Here is an 18,148-nt window from a genome sequence, read left to right as displayed (position 1 = left end):
TTAATCACTTGCAACGTGATCATTAACAAAACAAAACTTCAGTCGTCGGTGTTGTATTCATATGTTAGAACCACAACTGTGTGCCTGGCATCCGATTTCTTAGAATCGTGGTTACTGTTGTCATCTTCTACAATTCTAAAAAGAGAACCTGCAAAACTTGATTTGGTATAATGAAGCACTTATTTTCTGTTCTTTTTCTTTTTTTATATATAATGAAATAGGTACGACAAGTGGATAAGCAATGTGCACTGCTCTGAGCCCGAAGGCACGTGGGCCTGGCCTCTCTGATATGCATCAATACAGTCAGTGGCTTGCGAGTAGACATGAGGCCAACTTGTTGCCGATGAAAGAGGATTTGGCCCTGTGGCTCACAAACCTGCTGGGTAAGATGCAGTAAAATAGAATGCAGATACTGGGCGGCAAGAGAACTCTGTTCACTGTTAGCTGGGAATTCAGTCCTTCAGACTGTTTACATTTCAAAAATAAAGGTAGTTATGGTTAGGTAGCTACCTCCACATAGTGCAACTGTTAGGAAGGGCAGAAAAGCTAATAAATAGTTTGCCTCCCTGGTGTTTCCGAGAGTAGCATAATTGAAGTTTATTATTAATTTCATGTTTATTTTTCCTCAAATTAACTTTTAAATGTTCTTTTGCATGGGTTTTCTGTATTAATACCATTAAGCTGAATGGTGCTAATTACTGCCATCAAGTACATTTTCCATTTTCATTGGTAGGCTGGCTAAAGAGTATGGGTGTATGGACGGTCTTGAACAGTAGGAGCCATTAATTACTTCTTTCATAGATAGAACTTTAAATAGTTCAACCAAGCAGTCTAGTGCTTGATAATTGCCACCCAAAGCAATGTACGCTAAGACTTGTGGAAGCTTGTGCACGGAGGGGTCTGACCTAGTGGCTGCAGCTGGGACCTGGGGATTTGCTGGTTGTGGCTGTACGTCTCGGTGTGGGAAGCCAAAACACATTGTTGGTGAAAGAGGATGCAAACCTAAGGCCAAGAAAAAAACCAGGTACACATGAAGAGGCGCGAATGAGAGTATGTCCCTGGCAGGGAGGAGAGAGACAGTTCTTCGGGATATACGACTCATTCAAGAAGGCGGAATTTGGAAACTGTGAGACAGGAAATAGTATGTTGTTTGCTGAGAGCATTCGGGGAAAATGGCTTTTGTATGATCTCTGTAAGTCCAAAGGATTCTACCAGAGAAACCATGACTTATAGAATACCTCATCCTAAGGGAAACATGCCAGTAGTTCCTCTCATTTAAACAAAGAGGAGAAAATATTTTAGAGGTCATGTTTACATGAAACTTCTGCTGATGTGATTTCAGAGGAAAATTTGGTTGAGCATTTTTAAATTTGTGGTCTGTGGTTTGGTGTGTGTTGTGTGTGTTGTTTTTTTTTCTTTCCTCCGCTGGAAGTCTGTTCTGGAGACACATAGACAGTGTCTTGTCTTGGCAAATGCTGTAGCTGAATCTTCTCGGTGATATCATACAATATAATAGAGTATATCTGATGCCTTTCATCTACACGTTCTACATTGCTCTATTTCCCCTTATTTTAAGAGGAAGGGAAGTATTGCTGTGTTACAAGAGGTGTAAGTCGATAAATACATTGTCAGCAGAATGCAAGACACGGTGTTTTGCAGGTAGGCGATACCCATTTTAGAGCTGTAGTAGTTATGAATCCACAGCTGCAGAAGTGGCACTCGCTTTGAATAACATCTTTATGTGGTAGTTCCATTTAAATTAAAGAATTTCAAGTATAAAGTTGTCTAGGCAATGCCAGCACAAAATGCAGAAATCCTGACTTTTCCTTCCAATTATCACAAGACTGCAGTCCAAAAGACTGCTTTTTTGAATCAGAAGCAGCACGTTCCATTCAGTATTTAATATATTGTTTAAATGCTTTACACAATGAAGTTTTAGTGAGCTGCTCTAAAACAAATAGAAGCTTGTTTGCAGTTCAAAACAGAGTTCTCACAGTGACAAGTTTAGGAATGAGGTCACTTTTTTAGCAAGAAAGTAATAATCAGCAGGAGGTTCTGAAATGCCAACTATAATTAAAAATCTGATTTTTCATATGGCCACCAAATTCTGCACTGCAGAACTAAATGGGCACAACCTTCTTTTAATTAAGCAGCATACACAGTTCATTTGCTTAATGCCTTCCCCCACACCTTCTCACACCAAGCTCTTCTCTTCTCAGAGTTTGTCCTGAAGAACTGAAATTATAGTGATTTGTTAAACTGTTTTGAATTCTTGTGTAGACATTGTTATTCAAATTCATAATTCAATTAAACTAAAATTCACATTCAAAATAAATTAAGTGTAACTGAATTAAAGTAATTAATATTCATATAAATATATTAACTCAGAATTCAAATTTGGTTTAATTACTGTATAATTTAGGTTAACTGTAGTGAGAAGAGGGACATGTGAGTGTGTTGCTGTAAGATAAAATAGGTATGAATTTATAGCATGCCACTACCTTGCTGTAAAAACCTGTTTGTACTCTGACTTTTCAGTATCCAAAAGGATATGCAAGGCTCTTTGTTTGTTTGTTTTGTTGTGTTTGGTTTTTTTTCCCTCCATGGGAGAAATAATCTACTTTGCATTAATGGTCAGTAGATTTTGATGTGCAGATAATGCTCTGTGCTGTAATTTGTGTGGCCTCATTGTAAGTGTCGTTATGCCGGTTTCAATGCAATAGGACTACTCAATTTATTAAAAAAAATTAATATGCATTTCAATTAATTTTGCCATGTTGGTTCTTCTTTTGTCTATATTTTGTTCATTTGTACTATGAATCAATAAGGGCACATGATCTTTTCAAATAAATTTAGTTTAAAAAAATAGAAAGTTTTAGGCAAGAATAGGGCTGAAACTCTTTGAGGTAGTTTGATTGACTGATAGTGTTTTTGGAAATTTTGTGGAGAGGCAAATATGTCCTGCACAGTGTTACTCTAAGTTAAAATAGTGACAGTTTTGCGGTAGCAAAGCCTGGTGTGGGTTTGAAATTACAAACCAGAAAACATTAGAGGGATATTGCATTTTGTAATAGGAGTGAAGGGTTTTGATATTAGATGGAAATCAGGCATAGCGAGAATTTGACCTTACCTGAGTCACAAATTGGAAGACTGAGATACATGGTGCATCTGGAAAATAACGCTGAAAGAATTTTTAACACTGAGACTTTGGACTTTGTCCATGCTAAATTAGAATAAATAGTTGTGGATTTTTTTTTTTTAGTAATCGTTAGTGCTTTTGTATGTGTTCTGCTAATTATTTTTGCAACTGTGTCAGAGGAACTCAGACCTTCTGAGAGGACAGTTTGTCATTTCAGCTCCATTGCTGAATAGATTTTAGCTGCCTGTATTCTGGGGGCTGGAAAAAGGACATTGGAGATGAAATCGATGTGCCACATGCGATTGACTTGTACAGTATTGTACATTATAGCGTTCGCAAAATGGGACACGTTAGCATTGCGGGGACTTGGGGTTTGCCTGCTGAAGAGGAAGGTTGGAGCAATGGATGTTGTGTCGCTCACTCTCACTTCCCTCTGCTGAGATCCAGTGGCTCGGTCGAGAGATCCTTGCAGTGGCGAAGTTAAGGAGATGTGCTGACCCAGCTGTGTTGCAGATCATGATCAACTCTCAGCCTTGTTTTCATTATGTAGAGAGCGAATGAAGCACTCGGCAATGCTTTCGCTTCAAATTTGGTAGACTATGTATATACTTATTTTAGTAGAATGCTCTTGAGGATACTTAAAACTTCTGTTTCCCTTCGAGCAAGCTTCACAGTTGGGCGCAGCATTAGCACAGGTTTGGCTATAGTAATCTTCTAGCAGAGGCAAAATGGCAATTTGAAAGCGAGTAAGGCTTTCTTGTCTGTTGTACTCTCCAGTACTGTCTTGTTCTCTCTTGTGTGTCTGCAGAGGGGAAAGGACTGACATCAGGAGGAGTGGGTCTCATCACGAGTCTGTAGTCTAGGACAAGTCCAGAAGGATGATTTCTCTGTTTCCCCTTCAGTTATTGTATAGAGCTGGGATCTTTCTTCCCCATTCCTGGAGCCCATTTACCAGCTGCAGACAGTTACCATGATGTAGGTTGCTCCATCCAGCCTCATTTAGCACATGGAACCACAGAATAGACCTGTAAGATGTGCCCTGGGCACACGCCTGGGCTCCCAGGGTTCATCGCTGAGGCCTCTTCCCGACAGAGCTGTCTGGGCTTCAGAAGCTCATAGGTAAAGAGCTGGAAAGTGCAAGATGCTGAGGAATTGGACATGTAAACATGAAATATTGCATGAGACATGTTAAAAGTTGCTGGAGTGCAGAAGTGAAGTGTGTTTGGAGAAAAGGAACAGAGAGGTGAGGATGTTAGGAGAGGCATTGAGTTGAAGACCAAGTGTGGAATTTAAAGGTGTGTTGAAGGAAGTGTAAAGTTTGGGGGATGAAGGGTGGTAGGTCTTCTGTGAGAAAATGGTCTTTTTAAATTGTGAATTAAAGAAAACCCTGCTTCAACTCGGTGACCTTGCTCATCTTGCTGTCAATGAGGATTCTGTAGCAGTACCTTCATTTTCAACACCAGCGTGTTCGGCTCAAGCCGGTGGGAAAGGCAGGTTTTAAATATCTGAATATGAAGACAGTCACGGTACTGATACTTCTAGTGATCCTGCTGGCACTGATGCAGTTTCTGATTTAGTTGAGAGGCTTTATAATTTTCTTTAGTATCAACATACCTTTGGGTTTTTTTATATGTCCTGTTGCAAGTAAGTGATAATGCCTCAATGCTATCAAAACTATTTCTCTTGCTGTCAGCTGTTCTAGGATACACAGTGGCCTTGTCAGAAAATAACAAGTTTCGCCTGTGCCTAAAATCATTGGCCTCTATGTTTTCTTTATTTCTGTTGGTTTTGGTTATGTTGGGTGTAATTGCCACATAATTTGAGACGATCAAGAAGAGTAGTTCCACTGGTGCCTCAATATTGTAGAAGCGCATCCTACCGATGTGTTTCAGAGGTTCACCTGAGTGAAATATTTCTGTTTGTAAACTCATAGTTTCGTGTCACCGCTGAAGTGTACAGTTAAAATAGTTGATGGGCTAGTTGTGAAGCTGGAGTCAGTGTCTTGCATTGTATTTGTTAAAGTAAGAGTGGAAGAACTTGGTGCAGTAATAGAAGAACCAACTACATTTTGGTACTTTGTTTTAGTCTTTGAGCCCCCTTGCCTTCTTCTGAAGGCTCTGGTTGTCTGAGGTGGCCCACAGGGAATGCTTTATCTTCGGCCTCTCGGGCACACACCCTGGGTATGGGCTTTTTAGTTATCCTTTTGTAGACCTCCCAGTCTGGTTACATGAGGGCCCCCAGGGCTGGATGGCCGTAGAGACAGCTGCCCACAGTTTCCAAGGGGTAGGTGTTCAGGTGTAACAGTTTGTCTTTGTAAGGGGCATCTGGTGATTGCGGTAAAAGAGAGGGTAAGTGATACTTCGAGGTTTGAGACAGCCTTCCTATTCTGGGTTTTTTTTTTTTTCATACTTTTAGTGTTGTTTTTTTATTATACTTAATGTTATTACCATTCTATAGAAACATTGCAACTGCTTTCTTGTAATTATAGAGGGAGTTATACATTTTTAATGGAGTTTAATGTTTTTTCCATACAAATATACAGAGCCATTTTCTTCCTCAGGCTATGAACATTACTCTCATTTGAATCAATACATTTCAACTGTTAAATATGTCAGAGTGTCTGTTTTAGCAAAGAAATGCCACCTTTTGGAGCCATAAAATACATTGAATTGAAAGCTGACACCTAATATATTTTTCATTGGATACAGATGTTCAATGCAAAACTCATTCTTTCAGCTTTCATAAAAGGGAACAGAACTAAAATACTCCAGCTTAGTGTACGATATGCAGTGACCAAACTGCTAACGTAATTCAGCATTTAAAATAATATAAACATATTGTTAAATAGCAGAAGAAGATAGAAGAATTTTTCCATGTCTGTTTAAAGAGAAAATACCTCTAAATAGGTTTTAGGTTTTTTTAATGCTTAACCAGTGAAATAATAAATCTACAAATCATAGAGCAGAATAGAGGTGTAGAATGTGATTTTTTTTTTTTTACCCGTGTGAAAAATTATGCTCTCCAAAAAAGAATAAAAATCTTAAGTAGCATAAAAATATTTGAAATACATTTTTTTTAGAAGGCAATGAGTCTATTATAAAATGTATTACTGTATTAAAAATAAAGCAGTTCCTATAACGTAGTCTTTTTTCAAATTTAGCTTTCTGATGGCTTTACACCTTTTGCCAAGAATGCTGATGGGCAAATGGGAAAATACGTAGGCTAGAATGGTGATGAAGGCTTTTGAGGTGCTGCGATGTTCAATTTTTGTATCTGTGGACTATTACAGTTTCAGTCCCGGCTTCAGCTGAGCTGGAGGCACTGCTAAAATACCGTCAGTTATGCGCAAGCTACCACCGAGCGTCCGCAGTGCTGCTACTGCTCTTTTGCCTGGAGAAGTCATTTAGGTACACAGGAGCTATGAAGTAGGCTGTATGGCAGAGAGAATTGAGGGGGAATAAAAAGGGAAAAACACTTCACATTAATCAGATACTTCTGAAGTAGAAATGTGTTAGAACTAAACAGGTTTAAGTTCAACCGAAAATAGATATCTACTGTTGTATCTGAAGGTGATTTGCTGCAAAGATCCAAGATGTTAGTCTTTGATTTTAAGTGACCAAGCTGAAGAGACTCAACAGGTTTTTTTGCCCCCAGGATGCTGAAGTAGCTATCAGTTTTCAGGCAAAGGCCTAGAGAAATCAACTTTCCTTTAGCATTTTTTAGTCCTATTGCTCTAATACTGCTGTCTTCAGTGTTAAAAGTGACATCGACTATCGGATTACAACGTACCAGCAATATATTGCAGAAGTACAATGTTAATTTTTGATTACCTACTTAATTTTTGTTACTTTTGAAGGTTAGTTTTCCTCTCTCTTCTGAATGAAAAGCTATTGATAAGCTTTACATCTTTTTTCTGAATATACTTTTTCTATGTTTTTTGATAAAAAAACAAAACCATTGTGAACCTGTTCTATACGGTTTAATGTTTTCAGCTTCCAGACATCTCATGGAAAATAAATTTCCCCAAACTAACTAGGAAAAACAAAACAAACAAAAAACCGGGTTTAATCAGGCAGCTGCTTGTTGATCAGAAATCTGTGGCAAAAAAATCCGACCAGAAGTGAGCAGACTTCTATTGTTGTCCTGCCTGCAAACAAGGTTTTGAGCAGCATGGGAGGATCTGGATGGGATGAAGAACCACTCTCACTTCAGCTTTTTAATTTTTTTCATTTTTTGGGCAGGGTAGACTATTGTTACTGATGACTGCTATGTAACAGCCTGTGAAAAATGAGTTGATAAAGCTGTTCTTGTTCCCAAATGACATATGTAAATATTGCCAAACATGCATAAATCCTGTCTTAATAGGAAGAGCAAGAATTAGTCCTCAATGCTCTTTTCATATTAGTAGAAGTTAAGAGGGCTGAAAAATGCAGCTGCTGGTCAAAAAAAGTGTCCAAAGAGAAGGCAAGTTTTCCAGTAGACGTGAAAATGGAAAACCTTCAATAAGGAATAGGAATATTTTTACCTGGAAATGATGTTAAGATGCTGGAAGCTTAGTTTAGGGTGGTAAATGATTCCCTTCTCATCTGGCCTGTCCAGCCTGGTCAGAGTGCACGTCTCATCCTGGGACTCGTGTCGTCTCCGCCAGGAGGATGTAATTACGGTGTAGTGGAAGGTTGTCTGGTCTGCTGTAGCCAGGGAGGACTATCTGTGGCAGCTGAAGTACAGCATCATCTAGCATGATAATAATTCCTAGATTTTGAAATTGGAGTATTTTGGCTTTCTTTGGGTGAAAATTTTAACCTGTGTGGCAGGTAGATACATAACATAGAGTTTCACTCTCTCCCTATTTTCTAATGAACCGAACTTTACCTCTGAAAAATCCCTTTCAAAAGGAGTGTTGTAATCACTGTAGTATTTTGTCAACTTCTTTGCAGGTTCAAGTCTTAAAGTCTTTTTAAAGAAATACAGTCCTTTCCTTCTTGACAGGGTTTTCTACTTCGGTTACAAAACAAGCCGCAATAGTGTTAGCAACTCTTACACTGTAGCTGCCCACACAGAGTGGTGTAAACCATTTGCCTGCTGTATTCTGTCTTTTAAAACATAGTGTTAAAAGCACTGGAATTTCATGAGTAAAATGAGATATGGAGAGTCTGCTATGCTAGAATTATTTTTCAAATACCACATGCCTTCCCAAAGAAATGGTGGTTTTTTTGAATAATTTGCTGTATGTCTACCACTGAAGTAATAGTGAGGTTATTCACTAAATATTCAAAGTAATGGAAGTTACTCATTTACAGTATGTTTCAAATTGTTGTCAAGATTTCTATTAATTTCTCTTTTTACACAAATGCCATCTGTACTATTGCATGCTTTCTGCCATGTTAACTGTCTGTTTGCTGTTCAGGTAGAGAAATAACAGCAGAAACCTTTATGGAGAAATTGGATAATGGTGCCTTGCTTTGTCGGTTAGCTGAGACCCTGCAGGAGAAATTTAAGGAAAACAGCTTTGATGCAAACAAGCCTGGCAAAGTAAGTGTCGGTAAATGTTCTAGCATATATTATCAGTATCTGAGGTATCTGACTGTTTTGGTATTGAACTTTTTTCACAGTTAAGAGAAATCATTTGTGGAGGCCCTGCAAATGGGCAGGGAGGTAACTGCTCCGTGTAGGAAAAATTACAATATAAAATTGGGGGGGATTAATACTTCTTGGGTCATTATTAAAGTAACTACAAGACGAAATTACCCCAAAAAATGGCTTGTAACGTGGAGGATAAGACATAGAACAAGGTCTAGCAGTGCGATGTGGTAGCTAATAGAGAAAATGTGATCCTTGTATTTATTTGCAAGGGGACTATTAAGTAGCTGTGGGAGGTGCCTTTTCCTCCATAAACGGCTCTAGGGAAGCCAATAATAAAATTCTGTAGTTTCGGTGCCTTGAGTTTAAAGGTCCTGTAGGTGTCCTGGAAGGGGCTCGGTAAAGAGTTTCAGGGAGGATGTGGAAAATCTGAACCTTCAGATGACACTGGAGAGTTTTGCGAAGATGAGGTTAAGATCTTGCTTGACCGCAACCTCCCTTTAATTTAAATGATTTTCTTAGGACAGTCTTATTGGGAGAAATTTAAAGACTGCAGCATGCTTCTTTTTGGGAGGAGCTGAATTAAATGGTTGATGTATACATTAATGCATTTACTGTGAAACTGTTTTTATTTTTCTTATTGAAATCAGATACATCTTCCTTGAAAACTAAATCAGGCAAATACACAGAAGGTAAAAAAGAGCTCAAGAGCGGAAATCACAAAACGTGTTGTCGTTTCTTGGTGTTCTCATAACTGATCTGTAGCAGAAATTAGGGCACAGCCTTGTGTCAGCTGCAGCTGCATATGTTGTTTTTCTTGGGTCCAAGCTGATAATTGTTGTTGCAGAAGAAATTGTCTGGACAAAGGCAGGCTTTATTTATTTAATTATTTTTAACCTTCTGTGGGTTGGGGTGGGTGCAGGGGGCATTGTTTGCTTGCTTTGTTTCTGTTTTTGGTTCTTGTGTTTGGGGTTTTTTTCCCCCCCCCCCCCCCCTAAAGAAAAAGGAAGCGAGAGCTGGGAAGGAAGATAAGAAGTAGAGAAGGAAGGAAACCTTTCTCCGCAAAGCGGGAAAAGACATCTGGAACTCATATTTCATATTTCAAATTCTAATCAGGGTTTGGTTAGTAGAAGCACTGGATGACTTTTGAGTTCCTCTTTATAATATGGTCTAGCTTGTCTTCAACTAAGTAATGGCCTGTTAGTGTTATAGTAGATCCCAAGCTGAGAAAACACTTATGGCAGTCGTCTTGGTTGAGCCTAGGAACTAGCGAGGCCAAAAGAAGGGTTACTTGTTGTTTTGTTTCCTTCCCTTAACAAACAAACAAAAGGTACCATTATTGATGAAAAAGCTTCAGTGAATGCCCAAAAGCGTAAACTTGGCTATGTAGTTCTAAAACATTCCCTTTTCATATACTGCCCAGCTGGTATACTAGAAAATCACAAAATGCAAAGCATTTTTTTACAGACTGACATCTCAGAAAGCCATGTCCATTTAATATAAACCTATCAGGACAATAATAGTCCTAAATTCATGAACAACTACAAAATTGTAGTGAAAATTCAGAAATTCAAGCAATACATTTTTGTTAGCTGTCTACTGCTTTTTGGGGTCTGGCTTTGTGTTTTTTTTTTTTTATTTTGTATCATCAGGCTTTTATCTGATGGTGGCTCATTTGGAGAGAGCTACCATTTGGAGAGAGAACCCAGAAATGTACCAATGTTTGGTACTTCTATTTTTGCTGCTGAAAAGAGGTAGACCTCCCTTGTTGTATTAACTTTCTCATCTGAGAATATGGCCTTCCTTACTTCAGTTATCTGAGCCCCTTTATTTGAACATAAGTTACATTAGAAGCCAATTAGTCGTTTGTAATCCCATATGTTGTAATTACTTAGATTTGTTGGTCTTTTATTTGTCAAACTGGTATAACGGGCAATGCAATTAAAGGGAAAAAATTGTGCTCCACTGCTGTTTCTCAGTGTGTATGATTTCATACTTAGTGTAGTAAGAATTCAAAGAAATGGCAGAGTAATAGATTTGTGTCATTGTAGGCTATTAGGGAGCTATTTATCCTTTCAGATTGTAATTCCCTGGGTATCAGTCCTAGGCAATAGGACTAGTCTACACATTGGAAAATCTGACTTGTGGTGCCAAGGAAATTATAAGACGACTGTACCGTATGAAATTTAGCATAGTAAGAATTCCTCAATCCTCCCCTGAATAATTATTATGCATTCTGTTATTAATACATGTGGAATTTTGAAGCCATTTGGCCATTTCTTTGTGCACAGGAAAACATTATGGTCTTTCATCGTAGTGCCCTGGTGACTTCCCTGGCAGCTGGAAGAAGCTGCTGACTTAGAGTGCCGCTTCTATCAGAATAGATAACGTGCTTTTCTATCCATGTATGTAACCTTTAATTTTTTTAGATAGAAGCAGACTGATATAAAAAGAGTGGCTGCCAGAAGGATGAGCTTGCAGGCAGCACCAGGTTGCCACTGAGTAAGGGAGACAGGATAAGGCTATGGGTAATGGGGGTGGGGGGGGGGGCAAGCTTGAAGATTTGGTCTGTTTTCACAAGTGAAGTTTTTCCTTGTATAAGAGCTACTTCCTAGATTGCAAAGCTCCATAAAATACTTTGGTTTTAATTTTTTCTTGGAGGAAGATGATATATCCTGCTCTGCTTGATATGTACTACTGATGGTGAATTTACTTTTGCAACTCTTTGGGGCTGTCTGGCCAGTTTAGCAGCTATAGCAACATGTGTAAGAAGACATTTAAAAACTAATACTGCATGAACTGACTCATCGCTGTTTTTCTGTAATTCCTTAAATCCATATTGCAATAGTCTACAGAATGGCAGAGGTTAAATCCTGTTGCACAAGCAGTTAACCCAGAAGCAGTAAGTTTCTAGTTACTGTCAGTTTTGCAGTTTGTTTCCTAACAGAACTGTATCATTCCCTTTCTTACTAGGGAGGACTGAACTTCATCTGTCAGGGACCCCCTAGGGCAGCATCAGCTTTTTTGTGTGGAATAAATCAGGAAGGCAGAAGCCAAAAAATGTGTGCCTCCCAAAATATCACGTTTTCCAAATCTGGAAGAAAAATGGTGGTATTGATATAAACCCTTCCTTTTTTTTTGTCATGTGGAGACACTTTTGGATACTGGGGACATTTTCTTGAAAAGACGTAGGGAACTACTGGTAATATGACTTGGGGAAACAGCTTTAAGAAACTGAAAAGGAGACGAAAAGGTGTGTGATGCAAAAGTAAAGTTGTCTTCCTTTAAGAGTCAGACGAAGGCAATGAAGGATTGATTTTTTTATGAGCGAAGGAGATGAATGGAATAGCTTTTTATGAGTGACTGAGTAGGCTAGGATTCTGCAGTGTGGAAAGAGGCAGCACGAGGGCATATGATGGAACCTGTGAGATCAGGAATGGCATGCTAGATGTTCAGTCTTTTCTATACGAAAACTATGGGACATCGAATGAAGAGAGTAGGAGCCAAATAAACAAAAGGGGGTCCTTGTTTGTGAATCGGTTGGAAATTTCTTGCCAATGAATGTTAAAGTTTACCTGGGTTCAAGAAAGCACTGAATAAGGTAACGGAAGAGGGATCTCTTGGAGGGCGGAATACACAGAAACCTTACCTAGGCGAGGAAGTCCCCATAGCTGAAAATGCTTGGAGCTTCAGAAAGTATTGAGAGGTGTAATGTGTTTGCTGTGGTCTTTGTCTTCCCTGGATGCTTACTTATGGCCACCTGGGTTGGATGAACCTTTAGCTGACCACACACCCTTCTGTTCTGTGTGTTATTGCTTCTTGGGGATGGATACCTTGCTGGTTAGGCAGGTGGACGTGGACAAATCTATCCTTTCTCAAGGGTCAAACCTCAAAGAAATTATTTTAAATTAAGGAATTTAATACTTTTTTGTTCTATGTAGAGATGCCTCTTTAGGACTGAATGCCTACAGCTAAAAATAGCACCCGAGTCACACGCTGCTTTGGTATCTGTTTTCCAGGGGAGTAACGTGTGCTTGAGAGCACTGGAGTTTGGCAGCCTCTGGTGCCGTTTATGCAGTCTCTGCTTGTTGCCTTCTGAGCTTAATGCCATAATAGGCACCTTTGGATATCATAATGGATACTCTGAATGCATCCGCCACGAGTCTAGCTCCCGAACCCTGTGGTGTTTGATTTGTTAACCATTCAGTAATAAGTTATTAAAAGCATTTCAGTTTCTAAAGGTGAAGCATTTAACAGTTGTTCATTTCAAAGGCTGTTAGGTGCTAGGTTCTTTTGCAAATCCCAGAAGACAACGTTCTTCATTGTTAAACAGCTATACCGTGCTTCAAAATCTGAAGGTTCTGAAAAGGGTGGTGTTGTATCTGATCCTTTGCTTCAGACAGAAAAAACTTTTAAGCTTAAATGAAAATAGAAATTGTAAACAGGGAGCGCAGTATTAGACTGGTGTGACTGGATGCTGTATTTTTAAAGAAGTAATTTTTTCCACTTTTTGGAGATTTTAGTCATAAATAAATGTAATCATGTACATTTGTAAAATGACAAGGAGATGACTGATACCAATCTTAATAAATGCTCAAGACTTGTACGGTAGTAAGCTGTTGGAACTATCTGTGCTGCTGCTGCTAATGATCTACTGTGTAGAAGCTACAGACTTATTATTATAGCAGGAGTTATGCCATAAAAGTGATTCATGTCACAGGATGCCATTTTGTAATTTTCTCCCATTGGCTTGGATTTCATCTCCGTGTTCTCCTGGCAGTATTTTACTTTTTCTGACAGATAGTTAATTTGAGAATTTCACAGCTGTAGAAACAAATTCAAAGCATCAAGACATGTGCAATATGCACAGAGCCCACATTTGCTTGGGCTTAGTTTAGTAAGCCCATTAATAAAGACTTTAAAATAAACATAAATAAATTGTGTTAATAGTTATCACCATTTTAATAGGCAGGTCATAATAGTCTGCCCACCATCCTTGAAGCTGCCTATATGTTTATGAACATGCCATTGAAAACAAAGTTTTCATGGGGAATGAATGAAAACGGGTTGAAGCTCAATCATCCTTGTTCTCAGAGGTTAATCAGATAAATCTCAGCTCAAATCTGTCTTAGAAATACTTCTGAGTAATGAATCAGAATGTAATATTTAACCTTGTTTTCAGGAAGTTGGGATCTAGATTTGATTTGGCCTGTGAAAGAAATAGAATTAAGTCCAAAACAGATCTGGATGCAAACATTTTTTAAGTCCTATAATGTTTAATTCAAACACCCATTTAATTTTGTTCTTCCAATGGGAACTGATTTAATAAGATGAAACTGAATGTGCACTGAAATGAAGCTGTTGTGTAGAAAATGGCAAATTTTGTCCTTGAATGTGCATGTGCCCTTCCATCGAAACTGGCTATGAAAGCAGTAATTTATGCGCACACACATTCATGTATTTCCTAACATTAAGAGATTCTGTCTGTGTCTTGCCCATAGTCCTAGTATCCAAAGTGTATTTTACAGTTGTTCCGTATCCAAAGCTTTCATTTGCTCCTGGGAAATACACTTAACGAATCTGATATTTGGTGTAGATCAATGTGACAACATTGGCTTCTCAGAGTCTGGCAGGTTTGCCTAGGGTGAGATTTTGGGCTAGTGAGAGCACTTTGAGAGTCACATTACACATTTTGAGAGTTACAATTAAGGGGTCCCAACCGAGGTTTGGGATGGAAGTTTTTTGCCCTTAATTAAGTTCTAATATTGACGTTGGATCTCAGAGGCAAAACAAGTCAGCAGTTACACACCTGAAAAGTCACAGTTTGTGTTAAATTTCAAGATGTTTATGTTTCTAAAGAGAATTATGTATATCTGTGGAAGTAGAGGCAGAATCCTGTAAACTAAGGGACTCAAAGCCAGGGAATTGACTTGAACTCACTGAGTTCAAATATTGAAAGAAGAGGCCAGTGGCAAAAGGAAATTAACTTGGCCTCCAGTTTATAATCTTGTTCTATCTCAGCTCTGAGCTTATTGTTTGCTTTTGGAAGAATACATCTCTCTGCTTTCATTTTTCCACATCTGTAACCTGGGAATACTATTCACTGTACACTAGTGGCTTGATTTGTGAGCATTGTAAAGTGCTCTGAGCACTTCCCGTGCCAAATGGTATTGCTACCCCATTCGGTGAGCTGTGAATAATATTAGGTAGTTCCCATTATGAAAAAAAAAAAAAGATATTTGACTCTGCTTATTTACAAGAAACATGGAAGTTCATGGCGCTCTAAATGTAGGGAGGAGACAGACCTTTGCTTGTGAATCTACTGTTTCAAAAAGCTTTTTCCGTTCTGCGATGGGACCACAAGCAAATGTAGTGATCCTAGTCCTCTTAGTAGAAAAGTAGAGAATTTGGACCAATCTGGTTTAGGATTTGACTCATCTCCAAAACCGGTGAGAGTCGGGGCTGGGTAACAGCTTTGGGCTTGCTTTAACAATTTATAGGAACACAAAGATGTGTTTATGCTTGTTCTAGCTTTTCAATCCTTCCTTTGCATAAAGGGAATTCTGTGAACGGAGAAATTTATCGGAATCCTGGAGTTTCAAGAGAAGTAACAAATGCCTCTGAGTCTCCAAGGCATCCGCCGTCAAGGAAAGCAAAGTGTCTGGCAGTTTAGAAATTCAGTTTAGAAATGAGGAAGTTTGTTTTTAGAAAACACTATATATCTTCATACGGAGATATTATCACATAGGTTAAATGACAAATGAATATGCTACTGTAACCCTCATTTGTAAGTAATCTGTTCAAGTCTTGGACAAGGTGAGACACTTGTACAGATACTGTAAGGTTAAATTGTTATTTTTGTTCACAGAAGACCATACACATCTGACAAATTATAAAAGGTGTAACAGGTCATGGTAGTATATCTTCACCTAAACCGAAGAAAAATCAAACCAGGAAGAGAACTAGGAAGATACTTAATAATTTGCCAAGGCAGCTAGCTTGGCTGGCGGACAAGAGGCAGGCTGTACTTGGCATAATTCAAAGGCTCAGTAGTTGGTTTAAGATCTAACTAAGCCTGAATAAAGTAGTAAAGACCACAGTATTTTTGAAGGGCTCTTAAAAATGAGCAGGCTAGTAAAAAATTTTTTGGGCTAGATAGTACAGTTTATAAAATCAACACCAAAGCCCTTTGACCTTCCCTTGCTGAAGTAGTCAAAAAGTGGGTGTGCATTAAAATTATTCAGGATATTAAAATACAAAAAAGAAGCCAAACGAGAGAACTTCATTTTTCTTCAAGTAGAAAAGGTCCTGCCCTAAGGAAATCTTGCTTTTGACAAGTGATTGAGACGCTGTGCAATGACAATTAGTAAATTTATAATTCCCTTTCATGTGGTCTTTCTGTAATATAATTTTTGAACTTACTGCATCAAGGTATTCTCAATTAAGAATAAGACTAACAGATTCCTAGACAGAATCAGAACGTGTGATTGCTATGAGAACATCCACAGATACAGTAGAAAGAATAGCTTCAATTTTTTTAAAATTATTTTTAATTTGGAAAAGGAATACATTTTCATGCCTGAAGGTGTAATTCAAGTTAAAACGGAAGGGCCTAAGAATAAATTTTCTCTTTGGATAGTTTCTTCTATCGTTGTCTGCTTTGAAGTATCTTCCTCTGAAGCGTGTGGATCTTAGTCCTCTTAGACCCTGGATGGCCAAGCTGAAAATCGGATCTAATCAAACATGGTGGTTCTATTTTTACTGTAGTCTTCAGTTTCTCAAGTTTATCTGTGTCCTGTAGATGGGAGGGATTCCCAGCAAATACAGTATTCTGTAAGCTTGGTGCCTTGAGCCTGTCTGTCCAGCGTAAAGAGTCCTCTATAGCACAGCCATGCTCAGGTGCTCTCTGGAAGTTGCAAGTCTGACTCTCCAGTCGAGAATCGCGTGGATGTGGTTAGGTTATGAACAGATTCTTTGTGGTCTGGGGCAGCAAGTTGCTTGTCTGCACACTTGTACTTTCTGAAGACTTTTGTTTTGCAGTAAAAGCTTGTGGAGCCAATTTTCTAATCATTTACAGCATAGATATGGCCCTCGGTTACTTGGGAGTAAAAAAAAAAATAATAGAGCATTGTCTTTTTGTATATTAATCTTTTATAGTGGTAGACTGATGTGGATATGAGAGGAAAAGAATAATCTTGTGAAATGACTCACAAGTGCTAATCCATCTGGAAGGAATCATTTCCACAAGACTGTAAAGCTATTTGTTGGAGAATTCCTTGTACCTTTCTCAGACATGTCAATAGCTTGCTGAGCTCATGTTCAACTGGATTGCTACCAGGTTTCTTGCGGATGCTGTAAGATTCGCCTGCAACAGGTCATGTGGACAAACCCTATATGCCTCAACAAATAATTCTTGCAACTAAGGCTTTTCTGCTTGCAGGAGAATTGCATGGTAGGGCAGAGTTCTGTTTCTCACCACACCGTAAGTGGAGATTTCTGAATAAATTTAGGATATTCTGCGGTTGTCTGCTTGGCACCTTCCAGGTGAATACATTGAAGAACTTTTTATAAGTTTTTAGGTGTGCTTGAAGCCATGCTGTGGTGGGGGCAGAGCTACACAATCCTGGAAGGAGCACTGAGACATCTCTTTCCACATGGTTCTTCTCGCTGATACTTCTTGTCCTTGGGAAAGCATGGTTTGTTCCCTCGTTTGGCTGGAGCACGTCTAATCTTTGTGTGAACTGGCCTTGCTCTTGTCAGTGACCCTGAGGTAGGGATTCCCCTGCATGCCCTCCCTCCACTCCTATCTGACATTGCAGAAATAATCGCAACTTGCATCTCAGGGTAGGTGTCGTGGAAAAAGCGGTGCAGATATAAGCGGCTAACTGCCTGTTAGATCCTGCTTTGGGAAATAGCCTAATGATTGAGACTGTAAATCAGGGCAAGAGGAGAACCAAACTTGGACTTCTTATAGTATCATTTACCTAGAAGGCATTTTAAGTCGTTTGTTTTTTTTTTTTTTAATTAACATTGGATTTGTATGGAATACTAATACTTTGACACTTCATAAAATTTGTATTAAGACGGGAAATTTTTACAACATTTCTACCATTGCTTCAGTCCAGGTATTGCAAATAGGGATGGCATATTTTCAGAGACAAGTATATAAACAGCCATTTTTAGATTTGCTGGATTTTGCCTTTTAGTTGAAATGCAATGTAACAATCCTATAATTTATTTTGTTAGGTCTTTAAAGCAAACTGTAAAAATCTTTCTAACAGATCTTTCCATGGGGCTTTTTATTTAGACTATTAGGAATAGTCCGGAACAGAAATGTAAGATGATGGATTTGAGTGGAAATTAGCATATGTTTTTAAAAGCTCGAGAAAATATAATTTAGTCCAACTATCTTCAGCTTAATTGTGCAAT

At 38.6% G+C, this 18,148-nt stretch overlaps 1 protein-coding gene across 1 annotated transcript in view; it reads left to right on the top strand.

The window, feature by feature from the left end:
* Positions 1-233: 233 nt before the first annotated feature.
* Positions 234-18,148, top strand: part of GAS2 (growth arrest specific 2) — a gene marked incomplete at its 3' end in the record, with an annotated part of 87,318 nt that continues 69,403 nt past the window's right edge. The window contains exons 1-2 of the mRNA XM_081999881.1: positions 234-383; positions 8,547-8,671. Of these exons, the coding sequence (XP_081856007.1) occupies positions 242-383; positions 8,547-8,671 (267 nt within the window). The 5' untranslated portion in view covers positions 234-241. The remainder of the gene's footprint in view (positions 384-8,546; positions 8,672-18,148) is intronic.

Source organism: Phaethon aethereus (assembly GCF_964289735.1).
Source record: "Phaethon aethereus genome assembly, chromosome: 5".
Classification (NCBI taxonomy): Eukaryota; Metazoa; Chordata; class Aves; order Phaethontiformes; family Phaethontidae; genus Phaethon; species Phaethon aethereus.
Note: the sequence above shows the minus strand (reverse complement) of the source record. Positions and strands in the feature narration are given on the sequence as shown.